The following is a 17,171-nucleotide window of genomic DNA, read 5'->3' on the forward strand; positions in this document are numbered from 1 at the left end:
CAGGCCAAGCATAAAGGGACAAGAAAAGACCAAAGCAGACTCCTGCACATCCCACTTTTATGAATACATAAAGCTCAAGAGGAAAATCAAGCTGAAGTAATGCAAAGACAGTGAATTTAAGTGAAAGGACATAAAAGTAATTTATGAAACTCTGAAGCCTGAAGACGTCAGACAGAAGAGGGATGCTGCTTCTCCCTCCTGCCACACATTTTTTCCCTATCTCTCTTCCATCACACAATCTAAAACTCCACGCAAAGCTTGGCACCTTCTTAAAACCCAGGAGGGAGAAACAATCATAGGCAGCAGAATTAAAATGGGATGGAAGATAAGATCCAGTGACCAACTCCAGGGAGTTGGAACTGGATGAGCTTTAAGGCCCCTTCGAACCCAAACCACCATGTGAGTCCATGAAACAAAAATGCCCTAATCTTGTGACAGAGCCACCACTTTTAAGGATGAGGGTCTGACACTTGCTGATGCAATGGAGCACACACAGAGGCTGGCAGCAGAAAGCTGTGGCTGATCCAGGGGTGGCTGGCCAAGCAGATGTTTCCTGTCACAAGTGTCATATGTTTGCACTGCTACAGATTCTCTTTTAATGTATTGTGTTACTCCATCTACCCCCACGAATTGTCCATCTTGTAAAATTCTTTTAATTATGCATTTTCTTCTTGTTATCTGCATTATCTACAATTATTTAGACTATTATAATCTCAGTTTCAAACACTGGCTGCAAACATTGTTACAACAGTTATTAAAGAGGGATTCGTATACATACGCACACATAGATGAATAATTTACTTTACAACTGCTCTGAAATGCTGTGACGCGATTTTGTTTCCCCAAAACAAAAGGAAACCCAGAAGGAAAATAAAGACTTGGAAGGACAGGATCCAACCGGCCTTTCCCAGGATCTCAAAGCAGCACTCTTCCCCGAGATGGCACAACCCTGTCCTGTATTTGAAGCTGTTTGGACACTTCTTTCTGGGGGAGTGCTGCAGATGCTGAGCCAGAGCTTGGCAGGAGTAAGTGCTCTGTTAGATTAAGTTTCAGCATAATGCTCTCGATAGGAATCGGAGCAGCATCCCTAAAGTGCAACGGGAGGGTAAACCGCCAGCCATCGAGATGGATGGTTTGTTTTTATTTTTATAGAGATTGTCTAAACCTCAACTTTCACCTCCTGGCTCCCTCCCCCTCCTGTTCTCAGTCACCTCCAATAGCCCATCTGTCTGCTTCATTTAATAGAAACCTATATTTCCTGGCTAATGGATGCATTTGGCTAAGAAGATAATCTCTTTGTGTTCGCTTCAGTTGTCACATTCCTGTTATCATATTAATACTGATTAAATACGAAACCCAACATTTAAGTCAGACCCCACACATTATTTAAAAGCGACAAGATGTTCATATTTTGGCACTCTGAAACCTCAGCCGGCAGGGAAGTGGCCTCCCCCCCTGCACACCTCACCTTTCAGCTGGCTGCCACCCATATGGATTTTTACAAGACAGGATATTTCAATAGCACCGTCCTAGTCGGGACCACCCCGTAAAGTTCAGGTTTCCTGAGCAGCTCTAGGACTGGTACAAACCCATTCCAAGAAAGCCACGACACTGCAGGCCAAGCAGCATGATGGTGGGTGTTACAAGACACAAAGGTCAGTGAGACCTTGGCTCCCTCAGAAACGTCCATCGGCCATTCACAGCCTGCATTCGTGCCTCAGTTTCCCCATCTGTGAGGATATCTGTGATGCAGCTGTGTGGCTAGTCTATTAATGTCTGTGTGGGTCTGCATGGCTACAGACTGGAGGTGCTGCAGAAAAATGTAGTACAAATCACCAGCCATCAAATCAGCAAAAAGTAACTCGACAAATTCTGGGATTTAAGCCAACTTTATACCAGGTCACACACGCGATAAAGCACTTCTAACCCCGGACAAAGTCATCCTCCAATGCCAGAACAGCTCCACTCAGAGACACACAGCAGCAAGACAGATGAATTTGCACCATTCCCTTCTTGCTTCCCATCGCCAGCCTCTCTGGAGGAGGCGGACTGTGATCCGATAGCCATGGAAATGAGCTCAGCATGATGTCCAACACGTAACTATCACTGCTGTAAAATAAAAGTCATTAATGTGGCTACTTATTTGTTCAGGGTTTATCCTATTCAATTTAAGGGACCATCACTGCCAAGTCACAGAAGCACAAACTGGTAACCTCAAAGCTCTGGTGCATTAAGTCATGCGTGACACTGATTTGCCAAACCCCCAGTTCAGTAAGAACCTAGGTTGTCTGTTCAAGTCATCGGTGTGTGCAAACACCCAGTCTGAGAACTGGAGCACAATGGTTACATACACCAAATGTGAAGAGAATCTCAACCACTCTGGTGACATCCAGCTTCCTTGGGTATGAGCTGCTGACACTCCTCTCACCCATACCTTTCCCAAAGGGGATGCGACACCTCCTGAGCAATGCTGGAGCAGAGGAGGTTATACCGTGGTCAGGGAAGCTCCCCTGGGATGGCAGGAAGGCTAACCTAACCTTCTGAGATCCGTATAAACAAACAGCCGAACATGGAAAGCCTTGAACCGAGGGACTGCTGTTTACCTAACCCCTGAACTGCAGAAGACATCAATCCCTGCCTTATTAAAGAAATGCGTGTGCAGGGCCAGGCATGCCTGCTTGATCAGCTCCCTCCTGTTCACAGCTTCTTTGGGGTCGGAGGAAGTTCCAACAGGCCCCATTCCATAAATAAAATCCTTCTGCCTGGCGATAACTAAATTGTATTAAGACGGGCTCAGACAGCTTCAATTAGAAATAATCGGGCGGACTGAAATACCCTCCATCAATTTGCTTGCAGCTCGTCTTTTCCTCCTTTTCCATCCCAAACCAATTCCAACTACCTGGTTCACTGAGAGCAGCAGGGAATCTGTAATATGCTTCCACTTATTATATGTGCAATCCATATGTATGTGTATCCCCAAATCAAAACCACATCTAATACATGAATAAAAGCTTTAAGTACAGAACGAATCAACAGGTCTCCAAGCAGGAGACTCCCAACCATCCACAAGCAAAACCAGGAAACTTCAGATTCTGAGTTACACTGACCCTGCCCCCAAGCTTCCAGGATTTCTCTCCCTCCTTAACATCCTAAAAGCAACCACTTCGTGTAATAGAAATCCATCCTTTATGAAAATCAGAGTTAAGTCATTCACCCAAACTCACTGCAAAACCCCACAGCCCAGTCTCCTTACGAGTACCAGCATTTTCTCCTGTAAAATTTTGAGCTTTATTAAAAAGATGTTTAAAATGTGGTGTTAATCTACCTATAATTTTTTCCAAATGCCAAATAAAAGGGATTTTTTTTTTTTCTTCCCCCTGTGCTTATAAGAAATCTCCATCCCTGGCAGCGTTCAAGGCCAGGCTGGACAGAGCCTTGGGCAAGATGGTCTAGTGCGAGGCATCCCTGCCCATGGCAGAGGGGTTGAAATGACATGACCTAAAGGTCCTTTCCAACCCAACTACTCTATGCCTAAGAAGCGAATTCTAAATGAGAATCGTTCCAGCCTTTGCTCCAGCAGACATTTACTCTGAAACCCTGTCATAGATTTAAGAGCAAACCCTAGTGAAACGCATGATGATCAATCGGACAGAAATAGTCACGCTACTCTGTTTTCACAGGTGTGAGAAACTAAGTCAGTTTTTTACTGCAATAAATTGGCAAATATTAAAAGATACGTACATATTGTAGGATTTGCTCCAAAAATATTTCTATTCACCCTTCATACGGCTTAGTCAGTGGAAAAGGGATCTTAAAATATTCAACCACTTTTAAAAGGAAGAGCAACTCAAGACAGAACATGGGTCACTAAAGCCAAGCTTAAGTTCCACTTAAAGTAAAAAACAACAATGCTGATAATTTACTGAGTAGCTCAATCTTGCTCTGAATGTGCACCATTTCAAGACAATAAAATACCAACCACAACTAAAACTGCATTATATCCTCAAGTTACTGGAAGCAACAAGGAACATGCAAAGGAAAACTAGGATTGGGGAAACAGGCATCAGTTTCCACACGGACTCCAGCAGGACTATAATCTTCGCACATCTCTTAAGGAGGTACTTGTGAGAACAGTCAATTGCAGTGAGCCATGAAAAGAAAATCCTCAGTTCACGATCTAGAGCCTGCTCCTGTCAGCAGAACATGTATTCTTTAGCTTATTTCATCCTTGAAGACATCATCTTCCTCTCCCACCAGCAGCAGTACCTGGCACAGCCCATGGTGCCATTGTGCTAGCTTGAAAATGCAATTCATTGCAATCCAAGAAAACAGATCCATGTTGCATTTGTAATGCCAATCCTGACAAGCTGATGCTTTAGGAACACACAGGCAAACAGTGCCTCTCCTCACATATCTATACACTAACTGGCCAAAATAGAAAACAGGGAATGTTGATCATTCACAGATGGAAAACTGAGAAGATAAATAAACGCATTCAGCAGTAAATAGGTACCTGGCAGCAAACATCCTCAGGTGCCCAGCAAAAAGCAGTACCACACCAATAGCATTCTTCATTTAGATACAAAGGGACAGTTTAGGATGAAACCACCAAGTAACCGAAGGGATGGCACAGGTTCAGGGTTCTGTACTCTAATGTATTTATCTTATGTTCCATCCCTGGCAGTGTTCAAGGCCAGGTTGGACAGGGCTTGGAACAACCTGATCCAGTGGAAGGTGTCCTTGCCCATGGAAGGGGTTGGAGCTCTATGGGCTTTAAGGGCCCTTCCAACCCAAACCAGTTTGGAGTTCTATAAAACCCAAAAAGCAGCTGAGGCTGCTCAGGGGTGGGTAGGCAGAGGAAGGAGCTGTAGGAGTAAGAAGAGGTAAATGACCAACAGGGAGGGAATGAACAGGGATGGCAGAGTAGAGATTATGGTAAGACATCAGCAGAATGGAACAGGGTGGCTCATCAGTTATTACAGGGAAATCAGGCTCTCCGAATCACCACATTGTCTGCATTTCCTAATCTGGAATAGTTGGGAAGGATGAAAGGTAAAGGGGTGAGGAGAATTGAGGGCTCAAAGGCTTCAAAAACTGTTCTGATAAGACCCACAGCCCAGACACAATATGGAATTCTGGTGATTGAAGTTACAACCTCAGATGCTTTACAGAAGATTTTTTGATGCAGGAGGACTTTTTTTTTCTTACTTGGTCCATAACTTTTATGCCGGGTATTAAGTACTTCTGGAGTATTTTCCACAGGTTTTTTAATGCAGTAGTACTGTAGTTACAAGAAGGAAATGCTTTTATTGCTTATGTATAATATTATATATAAAATATGTTACAGCAGACACCCTCCATCAAAACAGCTCTATTGAAGCTCCAGTTATTTCCTATTCTTTATTAAACACTGAAATCCCTTTGTGAAAACATGAACCAAAGGCTGTTTTTCACACAGACTTCCTTGAAATCAATGCACACCATTAAGAACAACTATTTTGTTGTCCCCAAACTCAAAACACTGATCAGACTCCCAAGATTCATGTCCTTGTCACGCGACAGTTCTCATCCACCAAGCACCGGTCACTGTTGGGAGTCCATACTTCAAATAGCCTACAATTTGCAAAGCACAAAGCTCTGTTCCTCCAGGAAGCCCCCATGGTGCATGTTTTTACTCAGACTTCAAAAAGCCATCAGAACAAACACCGGGGGAAAGGGAAGGTGAAAGGCCCAAGGGATGAATGATCAAAATGGAGTAAATAAGCAGTTTACAGAGAGAAATTTCATTGCAAGAGGGCAATCTGAAAGCACGAGCTGCCCTTGTGGAGATATTTATTAAGATCAAAGTTAAATTACATAAAGGCTTAGAACTTCAGTATTTTCCACCCAGACAGTGCAAAGCCATTAGTGAGGATGGAACATTCAAAGATGGGGGCGTGTGATGGGCTGCACCCCCAGAGCATGAGCTCAGGAAGGGGATTCTCCCCCTCTGTTGCACTCTGGGGAGACCCCCCCTGCAGCCCTGATCCAGCTCTGGGGCAACAGCACAGGAGGGACGTGGAGCTGTTGGAGAGAGGCCAGAGGAGGCCATGGAGATGCTGCGAGAGCTGGAGCAGCTCTGCTCTGGAGCCAGGCTGAGAGAGCTGGGCTGGGTCAGCCTGGAGAAGAGAAGGCTCCTGAAGGGGAGACCTTAGAGCAGCTCCAGTGCCTAAAGGGGCTGCAGGAAACCTGGAGAGGGGCTTGGGACAAGGGCCTGTAGGGACAGGCCAAGGGGAATGGCTTGAACCTGCCAAAGGGGAGACTGAGCTGAGCTCTTAGGCAGAAGCTCTTCCCTGTGAGGGTGCTGAGGCGCTGGCACAGGGTGCCCAGAGAAGCTGTGGCTGCCCCATCCCTGGCAGTGTTCAAGGCCAGGTTGGACACAGGGGCTTGAAGCAAGCTGCTCCAGTGGAAGGGGTCCCTGCCAACCCAAACCAATCTGGGATTCTACGAGATAATTCCTTCTTTTGTATTGTATAAATCAGCCACAGACCTGGGAGCACCATCCAGAGCTCAGAGGTTCCACATCCTTGCTGTAGGCAAACCAGATGGCTCCTGGAGAAAGCTGCCCACTGGAGGTCAGTGGAAGTTCCCCTGAACACCTCACCCCACAGTCTCTTCTCCATGGGCACACAGAACCTCGCTGCCATCTCCCACCAGAACAAGCATCCCTTCACCACAGAATCATCACTTAAACACCTGGAACAGTAAAGAAGCAACTACAAAATGTCCAAGTCCCCAGCACGCTTTCAGGCATTTAACAATTAAGTAGCACCATGTTTTGCCAGCTCATTCCCGTACCTGAATCCACAGGGATCCTCAAAGTCCTTCACATTTAGCTGTGCTTACATCAACCAAGTCCTTAGCAAGAAGTACAACGCTTAATCAAGCAGCAGGGAACTGATACAAACTTCCATCAGACACTCTATTATGTTACCCTCAGAAGAAGCTGTACTTGGTCCTTTCAGTAGTTTTGGCAAGGCACACACTGAAGCATCCCAAACCTGCCCAGTGGAAGGGTTCTTGTGCTGAGCTAGATGAGACTTACATTAAAAAAGAAGAAAATAAAACTAGAAAAAGGATATTCCCATTCTAGGAGATATAAGGCATTACAGGATTATTGGGTTTTGGAGCTCTAAGGTTGCTCAGCCAAACTGCAGAGACACATAATAAAAACCACTGTTGGCTTTATTCTTTCTAAAGAAAAAAAGAAGTAATGTTTTCACGCTTGAAATTACAGCAAGAGTGTATTCAATTTGCAAAATGAAACACCTAAAAATGACAACAAAACCCAACCTGAAGGCAGCACGTGCATCCCACTCTTGGGTGCGGGATGTGTACGACACTAATCCAAACGGTTTGCAGTTTCAGTGGCACAAACGCAGTAAAGCCAAAATGAATTGCAGAGTTTGGTCTGGACAGAGCAGGGGAGTTGGTTTGTGGTGCCTGGAGCAAGGGGGCTCCCAGTCAAAAACACCCAAACTGACAACGCAGCAAATTAAAACTTGAATATAGCTCTGTTCTGCAGTTGTACGCTCACAGAATGGTGCAATTACCACAGAGGCAAAGCAGGGTAGGGTTGCTCTTATAAATAAGCTTGCTCATTTTCTCATTTAGAATAATTCATTTTGCCACCCACCAACATGGCTCTTCCCCCACCCTCTTCTTCCTTCAAAAAGGTGACCCCCAGGCACAAGAACCTCATTTAACATAGGATTTCCTACGTGCATTGGCTAGGCTCAGGGCAGCCACACAGGGATGGTTCACAGCAGCACCGCAGAGCCAAAAGGTATAAAGATCATTTGGAAGAGGCCACTAGATGAGCTCAGGTGATGTGATGGTCCAGACAAGCTCAGAACACCACAGCATCTTCTGCTGTCTCTGCTACAGACATGTCCTACCCACGATGCAGGGCCATGCAACTTCCCACGGTAATGGCATTACCCCCAAATAACAAAGCCTGGATTAACTGGGAAGACTTAAAGCCACAAGAGACCTTACACAGAAGGGAGGTTACAACACACAGCAGCACTACCAGCTCCCAGCTCTACCGCAAATCTCGAGGTAAGTGCACTTCTGAAACCCCAGATCTGAAAAACATGCAACCAAGTGCAAGTGGCAGCTTAATTTATGTATCCAGCTCTTGTGGCTTAGGGGATTCTTATACAGAATGACTTGAGTTTATCTAAGAAAAGAAACAAGCCTTACAAGTTTTTATTTCCATTTTAAATAAAAGCAAAAGCCTCCTTTGGGGGCTCACCGCAGAGTACTGTGGAGAGCTGACTGACTGCCCACGTCACTGCCAACCAAAACAACCACCGCCCCACTTCCAAGCACTTGTGAAACCCCACAGTTGTCTCCCGAGCTCCCCACACGACCAGATCCACATTCCATCCTCAAATGAAGATAATCGAATTCCAACTATAGCATCTTTCCAGTTTGCAACAGGGATTTGAAACTTCACTTTAAGGCACTACTGGAGCGACTGCTGTTCTTGGAGGCAGAGAAGGAAACTGCTCATTAGCACACACTTGGAAAAGACCATTTTGGCAGCTACATTCTCAACAGCCTCCATCTGCAGAGGACAACCTCGTGCACAGGGCCAGGATGCACTCTCCCTTTTACCCTTCTCTCAGGAGCTCACAGCGGAACAGCACTGGAGCATCCCCAGGTCAGAACAAACCCCCTCTACCTCGCACACCTCAAGACTGCTGGCAGGGATGTTTCATCACCAGGTTTTGTTTCGGGTTTCCCCCCCTCCCAAGTTGTACAGGTAGAAATACAGATGCTCATGCTATGCTCAAAAAAATCCCATCTGCTGGAATTATTTTTCTTTTATTAATAGGATTTTTTTTTCCTTAAATTGCACATAAAATGAATTTCCTATTTACAGTGGGACCCCAGTGAAGTGCAAAAGACCAAGGAACTGATTACTCACTGAGGAGAAAAAGTAGTATGGGACAACTGGTCAGTTATGAAGCATCACCCTAAACCTGCAACGTTTTCCTTGTGTGTGCCAGTGTAGGAGAATGCAGTCACAAACAGATCTGGTATCAGAACGCATCTCCCAGAGGAGAGCTAACTAAGATACTCCCTTTTATCATACTTAAGTTTTTAAACGCTTGACTTAGCAATCTCAACACTTGTCTGGACTTTTTCCTTCTACAGAAGGACTCAAACACTGCTATATCACCTGGTAATTCCATAATCCACCTCTGCTCAATCCCAGAAGAGCAGCCTGCTGAACAGACACTCCAACAGCAGCTTGAAATCCAAACAAGAGTCTGAACATCCTATGGGTACAGCATCTACTCCTGTGCAACCATCAGCTGCTTCTGAAACCAACCCTACAATGGACACATCACCCTTCACAGCTCTAAGTTTAGACTTAGTCCTTCAGTTCTTTCACTACACTCAAGACCAGGATCTGCTGATAACACGAACGAGGCAGCCAGTCAGGTAATAAGTTAACACTTCCATGACTTCTGTTTTCATTCAGAAGCAACGTGCACAAATCTTGACTTGGATTCTACAGAAAGAACCCTCTAAGGTCAATAAATCTGGACATCCAGTTCCAAAGGTCAATACAGGCTTACAGGATGTCACCACACAAGAGGGAGGCTGGATTCTTTCAGGCCAACCTTTCTAAGTGCAGTGCAGATTCCTGGTTCCTGCGTGGTCACTGGGATGTTCACATCACTGCAGCTTAATCTGCTCGAGAGGGGATCATACCAGGGAGTATTGCTTCCCTGGCAATGGTCCTCTCCAGCCTCTGTCCATGCAACACCAGCCAACGCTCACAAAAAGGAGAGCAGGAGATTTATGTTTCAAGTACCCCTTAAGGATTTTAGGTTTTGTTTGGTTTAGAGGGTAGGGGAAGAGAGGCTGTGAAAGAACACGCAGAGCTAATCTCCAGTTTTTAAACAAAACACAGCTACACGGATTCCACTGCCCTTGGGCTTTTGTTTTTCCTCTTGACTGAAAGCCTGCTCAGCCTCACCTGATCCGACAGGATGGCAACCCACCAGGCTCTGCAGCCAACCACTTTGTATTTTCTTTTATTAACAGAGGAGCCAGGCTGGGCAAACACGGACATTAGATGTGCCTGAATTTCATTTGGCTGAAGAGAAGAAGATTATCCTATTTTAATGCAACACAAGCAAAGAATTCCAAGTGTCAAGATCGCCCACAAAAAAAGTATGCTGCTCAGTGACAGGGTGTTTAATTGTTCTGAGTGCAATGAAAAGGTTTAGACTGTCCCATTCCTGCTGATGTCAGGAAGGACTTGCCCTCCGAGTTCCAGAGTTGGGAATAGGATATTTATCTGCTGTCAGCTATTTAAAGCTTGCCTCTTAACGTTGTTTAAGAAAAGCCACCTAACTAATATTCCATAAATGCTGGCTGCATTGTGTTGAGAGCCTACAGACATATACCCCTTGAAAAACAACACTAAAAAATTATATCAATAACACAATTAAGGTATTTTGAAGGTGGAAGTTATAGAAAACAATGTGATACTCATTATTTTCCTGTTGCAGTTTTCCATCTTTGCATAACTGTCATTTCCCTCATGCTGTTTAACCTCTGACTTCCTTAAATGCTAAAATCTCACTTTTAAGCCCCTGATTTTTAACTGGAATTGCAACAATGCAGAGTAGTGCTGTTCATGTGCAGCCTCTTACATTAAAGCAGTCCTACCATGTCATGAAGCACTTTGAAACCAATGTGGGATCCCAGTCAATGCAGAAAGTACATGGCAACATAAAACCACCACAGACATGCCACCTCCACAGTACATTATGGGGGAAACACATATTTAGTACTTCTACCCTTAATTTTACATATAAGGATACAAGGGATTCTCAAGAATAAAGCACACTGATTAATTCTTACCACTTCATGTCATCTCATATCAAAGCTGTAGGATCTGAGACACATCGCATTCCCCAATCTAGGGAGCACATCCCTGGGATCATTTCGGAACAGACTTTATGGTGCTTTTAACCCCTCTACCACAACAAGCAGTGGGAACAGTGAAGACAGACCTGCTCTCTTGTACACAATGAGCATTATAAATGCAAGACAAGAAGTCACAAACGCAGACTGAATTCACCTCTTGTAAGAGCCTCAAAACTCCTGTTATCCTGCACAGGCGGAAAGAACAGCAAAGAAAAAACCCACCTTAGTCTAATGTTCTCATTTATGTCCCTTCTGGTGAAACGGGTGCCTTTTATTACATTTAGACTTGCTCACTTCAGAAGCCTGTTCAACTGTCGGGAGCGTCAGATACGCTTCACTCGCATTAAGAAACACGGTAGCTTTCAACTCATCTCACATAGAGCAGTTTTCACTGTATTGAGTCAGAAAAAGGAGAATCACAGTCAAACACGCTGCAGTGCCTCAGACGGGATGAGCACTTCAGCAGCAGCTAGACAAGCAAGGACAGAAAGGAAAGTGAACTACGCCTGAGGCACCACATACGCTCCAATTAGAGTTAAAAGTCACTGCGTTTCACAGCCATCAAACACAAGTGCAACATACCAAGACCAATGAAACGGGCGCACCCAGAGTCAGTCTCTGTTGGGATTCAACAAACTGAGCAGAGGTTTACAGGGTCACTTCTTGTTTGAGAGACAGTTAAACAAAATCCACCATTAGCACTAAGTTATTCCAACCATTCGCTGAACTTCCCCCTGAATTTCTTATCACCTCGCATGACATTCCTAGGTGCACCCGGTGTTGAAATAAGCGTCTTCCAAAAGCTGCCATTGTTAGGTTTTGTCTTCTTTAGAATAAGGCACTTCAACATACAGCTCCTGCTTTCCCAAACCGGTTCTTGACTCAAAGGTGAACGGCTCTTTCCACTCATTTACCTGTACAATGCAGAGCTCCCAGTTACAACTCCAACTCAACCTCATCCGTCCCTTACACACATGCACAACTCAGAGTGCACTGCAATTTAAACTGCTGTTCAAACCCTGGCTGGTTTTGAAGCAGCTTATTCAACCAAGCAAAACTCTTGTGAGTTTAGAGATTATGTCCCTACTTCTTATACGTTTGGTCATACAATCCCACTGGAACATAAGCATCATCCTACCAATTAACACATCTTAAAGCTTGTTCCTCAGTTAAATCCCAAAGAGCTCCGCAAGTCAGGCCTTCAGAAGGGCAGCTCTGCCAGAAAATACTTATTTACTTTAAACTAGATGCTGCTGCAAACAGTCTAGAAAGTAGGTTATACCTTGTCATTTCAAGCAATAAAAGCAGGCCACAAAAACAAGATGAAAAACACACCATCCTCCTACTCCCCACCACCCTGACCTCTCCGCTTCACCCTGACACAAGCACTAGGAGACATCCAGGCAGACTACACGAGTACTCTCAAAATGGATCTACATCATTTTCCTCTGCAAAGATAACCTGGCAGCACAAGAAATCTCTGCTAAACAGCATCTCTCAATAGCCAAGTTACACTTTGCTTTATTCCATGTTATTAACTTCTACCTCCTTGGACCACCCTCAGGGATCCTTCTGCATTATGTTCTTCAAATGCTTGCAGATAATCATATCTCCCACTTAGACATCATTTAGCCAAGTTTCATGCATTTCTTTTCATCTTCTTTCTCTCATAAATCAATCCCTTCAGCCTCTCCAGCGTTCTTGCTGCTCTTCCCTGAATTTCTTCCAAACTACCACCATCTTTCAGTGACTGAGGAACTTCCAATTGCATGCTGCATTCGAGATGTGTTTTTGTACTCTAAAGAAAGATAATTAAGTCTTTTCAAGAAATATTAATGCTCCAAGCCTGGAATAAATCTAAATCAGAGATTATTTCTTCCCCCCCCGAATGGATAGTAATTATCCCTATTTCACAAGCAGAAGAGCAGAGCGAAGTATCTGACTTACTGCTGCACACAAGCAGTACCAGAATAAGAAACAGATCCATGTTCTGCCATTCCCAGTTGTGCTCTGCCAACTTTCAGCCCACAGACGATGTGAGACAACGTTCCCAGGCCGTGATCCACAGAGAAACACAAGCCATTTCCAAGTGACTACAGAACAACATTTGGGGAGCCCAACAGTTGCCTGGTGAGTGCTGGAGGCTGCTGGCACCAGTGGGACTAAAACCACCCTACAAATGCACCATGGTCTGCTATGACCTTAAGTAGTCAGGACACAAGTCTCTGACATCTATACCTCATTTTTATTGCTATGTAGAGGTTTGTTCCTAAAACTAGTCCTCATTTATCATAGAATCCCAGACTGATTTGGGTTGAAGGGACCTTAAAACTCATACAGCTCCAGCCCCTGCCACGGGCAGGGACCCCTTCCACTGGAGCAGCTTGCTCCAAGCCCCTGTATCCAACCTGGCCTTGAACACTGCCAGGGATGGGGCAGCCACAGCTTCTCTGGGCACCCTGTGCCAGCGCCTCAGCACCCTCACAGGGAAGAGCTTCTGCCTAAGAGCTCAGCTCAGTCTCCCCTCTGGCAGGTTCAAGCCATTCCCCTTGGCCTGTCCCTGCAGGCCCTTGTCCCAAGCCCCTCTCCAGTTTTCCTGCAGCCCCTTTAGGCACTGGAGCTGCTCTAAGGTCTCCCCTTCAGGAGTCTTCTCTTCTCCAGGCTGAACCAGACCAACTTATCCTCAGGTTAACTACCTGAACTACTTATTTCCTTTCAGAGGTTAAGACTGGTTTTAAATATGAGAGGACTGACGCCTGCCAGGCTGAGGCAGTTCAACTCACACATTTCCTTCCCTTCCCTGATACATTTGCGAAGGAATCATGGGGAAATAACTTCATAAAAATTAAAGGGAACTCTTCACAAAAGAATTCCATAAAACCCTGGGCGAGGGGAGGCTGAGAATGGGGCGAAGGGAGAGAAAAGGCTGATCAGCTAAAGAAAACAAACAAAAAAACCCCCAAACCCCACAAACAGGATGTAGACACATTAAAAAAGCAACACTGATCTAACAAAGGAATGTGAACTACAGTTGACTTAAACAGCATCACAGCAATAGCCCTCCCCCTCCACACAAATCCCTGCATCTCTTAAAGACACAGCGTTTAGCCCCTTCCAAAGTCTGTGGTTCTTTCCCCTGCTACCCACATGCTGGTTGACGCTCTTAGCTTGAGCTGATTTAGCTTATTGCCTTTTCTTTCCAGACAACAAGGGTGCCCAAGCCTGACCCAGACTCCAAAGCAAACTAACTGTATTATTCTGCCAGCCTTCAAGAGGTATTAAATTCTACCATTCCTGCTACATATTCTTCTCATTGAAAGAACAAACTAGAAAGGCTCCTCTGTTTCATGGTCTGCTGTTAAACATCAGGAGAGTATAACCAAGATTAGATAACAAACACCTCGGTGAAAGGTATCATTTCTTCCCACTAACTTAATATCCAAAGCAAGGCGCTATTTCTAAGTCAGTGTATGATTTTCTTAACGTGACTGCTGGTTTGCAATTACAGCTCCTGCTTACAGGTGACACAGTCTCCTTATGAGGCTTCTCCCCATCCCATAAAGAACCATTTCCTCCATTCCCAACGTAGAAATGGCAAAGTAAATGCCATCCCTCCCGTTGTCCTTCTCTTTCATCACATTTTTACCTCCAGGAGAGAAAAGCTACTAAGAATACTATGTTTTTAAGCAAGATAGCATCTTGACTTTCAGCTTGAACCCTTTTCAGCTGTAAGGTCACTACACATCATTTCACCGCCCACCAAAAGCAGCCTATTCGCAGTGAATGCTTAAAAGCTTTTTTGGGCTAGAAAATGCAAAACATACGTGTGTCTGGTGAAACCTCTTGCTTTACACATGCACTATGCTTGCTAAGTAGGCTCCCAGACCTATTTGCAAAGCCTAGCAGAACTGGAATTACAGCTAAGACAGAACACAGGAGAGGTTTTTTCAGTCCAAAATTCTTATCTTGCTATAGGAAGAAAGAAATTGCTGAGGGTCAAAATTAGTGCTGTTGTATCAAGCCTTAAATTAAATGAAAAACAGCCCATCTTCAGCAAGAAATCAGGAAAACTCAGGCTTCTCTATAGTCCAGTCACTATGTGACTGGTTGCTGTCACAGAACATCATGATTTCTTTCCTTTACTTGTACTACAGAAATAATCTCTCTAAAGAGGGTGAAGGATTAACTAGTGACAAGTGGACTGGAGAAACTACAGAAGTACAAAAGTGCTCCTAAGTATCCTTAAAATCTTATCCCACGATCTTGAGTTAAACACAGCACCTATTCAAAAGCACCTTTTGAAAAGGCTCAGAACTTTCCTACCTTAGAAGAAGGAGAAAAATCAACCACAGTAGTGATGCTTTTAAACTCCAGCACCCATCGTTCCCCATGCTCTAACCCAAAGAGGCATAAATCCCTGCTGTAATTCAACAAGGATGAAAAATACAGTACTACATAATATCATAAAACCAGGAGACATGAGCAATAAAAAAACCTCTCAAGATTTCCAAAGACTCATTTATCAAGCAGTTTTTGCTTGAAGGCAAGTTAGATAATAACACGCAGAACAGAGCCAATTTAAGGCACTTGCATCCACTATGCTATATGTAATAAGTAGCTACAGTGACTGCAGGTTGGTTTTCCTTTCTTTGTTCAGAAGGACTATGATGCAAATCATACTGATATTAAGAGAGCAGAGATTTCCACAAACCATTTACACGGTACTGACACTTAAGAAGTCATTTGAAGACCCATATTTGTTAACACAGAAGATGTAGCTTCGAGCTACCCAGTCTCACAGCCACCATCACTCAATTAGAAGAGGTGCAATCCACCAAATCAATGGTCCAACTGGGTTTGAGCTCACTTCAAAACTTCAGGAGGCTACTGGTAACACTCAGACTTGTGACATGAGAAGATCCTCTGCACTTGACAACCATCAGTATTTGCTGGCTGACAAGCACCTACCTGGGATTCGGATCTTAAACTTGCCGCTTTGTCCAAAGCCACCATCTATTATCCCATCCTCTCCAGTGGACAGCTTCACTTTCAGACCCACGAAAATCTGGATGTTTGTTTCCTTTTTAAACAAGGAACGGCCAATCACACTGTAATCATCCATCACCTGCAAGAGAAACAGAGCTTCCATGAGCGAAGTGACAAGAACAGCTACACCTCTGAGGTACACGCAGCTCAGCAACTTCCAGCATCCTGCCCTTGGAAAAGCATTTACCTCCAAATGCACAGAATTCTGGAAGAGTCATCAGAAACGTTGAGTTTAAAATGATTTGTGTCTAAAACCATAGAAGATTTCATGAGTTAAAATATTTGTGCTTTCACTTCCATTCTTACAATCTAGGAAGAACAAAACCCAGCATCAGAACATGCTGTAAAGATCAGTTAATTAAAATGTCTCTTCTGCTTTGAAACCTTTCCATGGAAGTCACTGAAGTACCTGTGCTCACAAAAAGTTTATTCCACTCCTTTCCCACAGCCAAGTACATTATCACCCATGCAAATGTGCTGTGTCTTAGCTCCAGACCTGCCCTCCAATAGCAACACCTCTGAAAAAAGGCCAGAATTACTCAGAGTTTCTAAATAGAGCCTTTTAAGTATTCACCTTTACACATGGATTTGTGAAGCTAAAGGCCCTATGACCATTGCATCCAATTTTAATTTCAAGGTTTGTAACCCAGTGGGAAGAGCCGTTCTGACTCCAACCGTTAATTAAGCTATCAGGAACAAGCGGCAGCAAGGCTGAGGGGTGAAGAGAGATAACCAACCCTCCCTCAGGCACTGTGAAGGGTAAGGTGCACTCAAGTGAGCCTAATCCTGTAGGTGTGAATATCATCTACCTCACGCCTGGCCTTACTCTCACAGCTGTGGCACGAACATTTATTTATCGGAAGAAATAAGGGGATGTTACTCAAATATTCTCAAGATAATTTTGTGTGTATGCGTGTTCCAGTTCTTCGCATCTTCAGAGCAAATTTTAGGTAAATCTAAGGGTTTCAAAGGCCAACATGACTTCGAAAAGTCAAGAATTATAACCAATTCTGAACACTCCCCTTTAGTCAAAGCATTCCTGGTTTATTAAGCTACTCTACTTCATTGAAGCCTCCTCCACAGACAGCAGTGCACACACAAACTCAAATCCTTGACACCGTTTATGACGT

General features: G+C 44.3%; 1 protein-coding gene across 1 annotated transcript in view; it reads right to left on the bottom strand.

The window, feature by feature from the left end:
- EEFSEC (eukaryotic elongation factor, selenocysteine-tRNA specific) overlaps positions 1 to 17,171 on the bottom strand; it is a 101,794-nt gene that overhangs the window by 19,277 nt on the left and 65,346 nt on the right. The window contains exon 6 of the mRNA XM_061357134.1: positions 15,964 to 16,120. Within this exon, the coding sequence (XP_061213118.1) occupies positions 15,964 to 16,120 (157 nt within the window). The remainder of the gene's footprint in view (positions 1 to 15,963; positions 16,121 to 17,171) is intronic.

Source organism: Neopsephotus bourkii, unplaced genomic scaffold (genome assembly GCF_033783945.1).
Source record: "Neopsephotus bourkii isolate Nb327-2 ecotype Australia unplaced genomic scaffold, CSIRO-AGI_Nbou_v1 NB_887, whole genome shotgun sequence".
Taxonomy (NCBI): Eukaryota; Metazoa; Chordata; class Aves; order Psittaciformes; family Psittacidae; genus Neopsephotus; species Neopsephotus bourkii.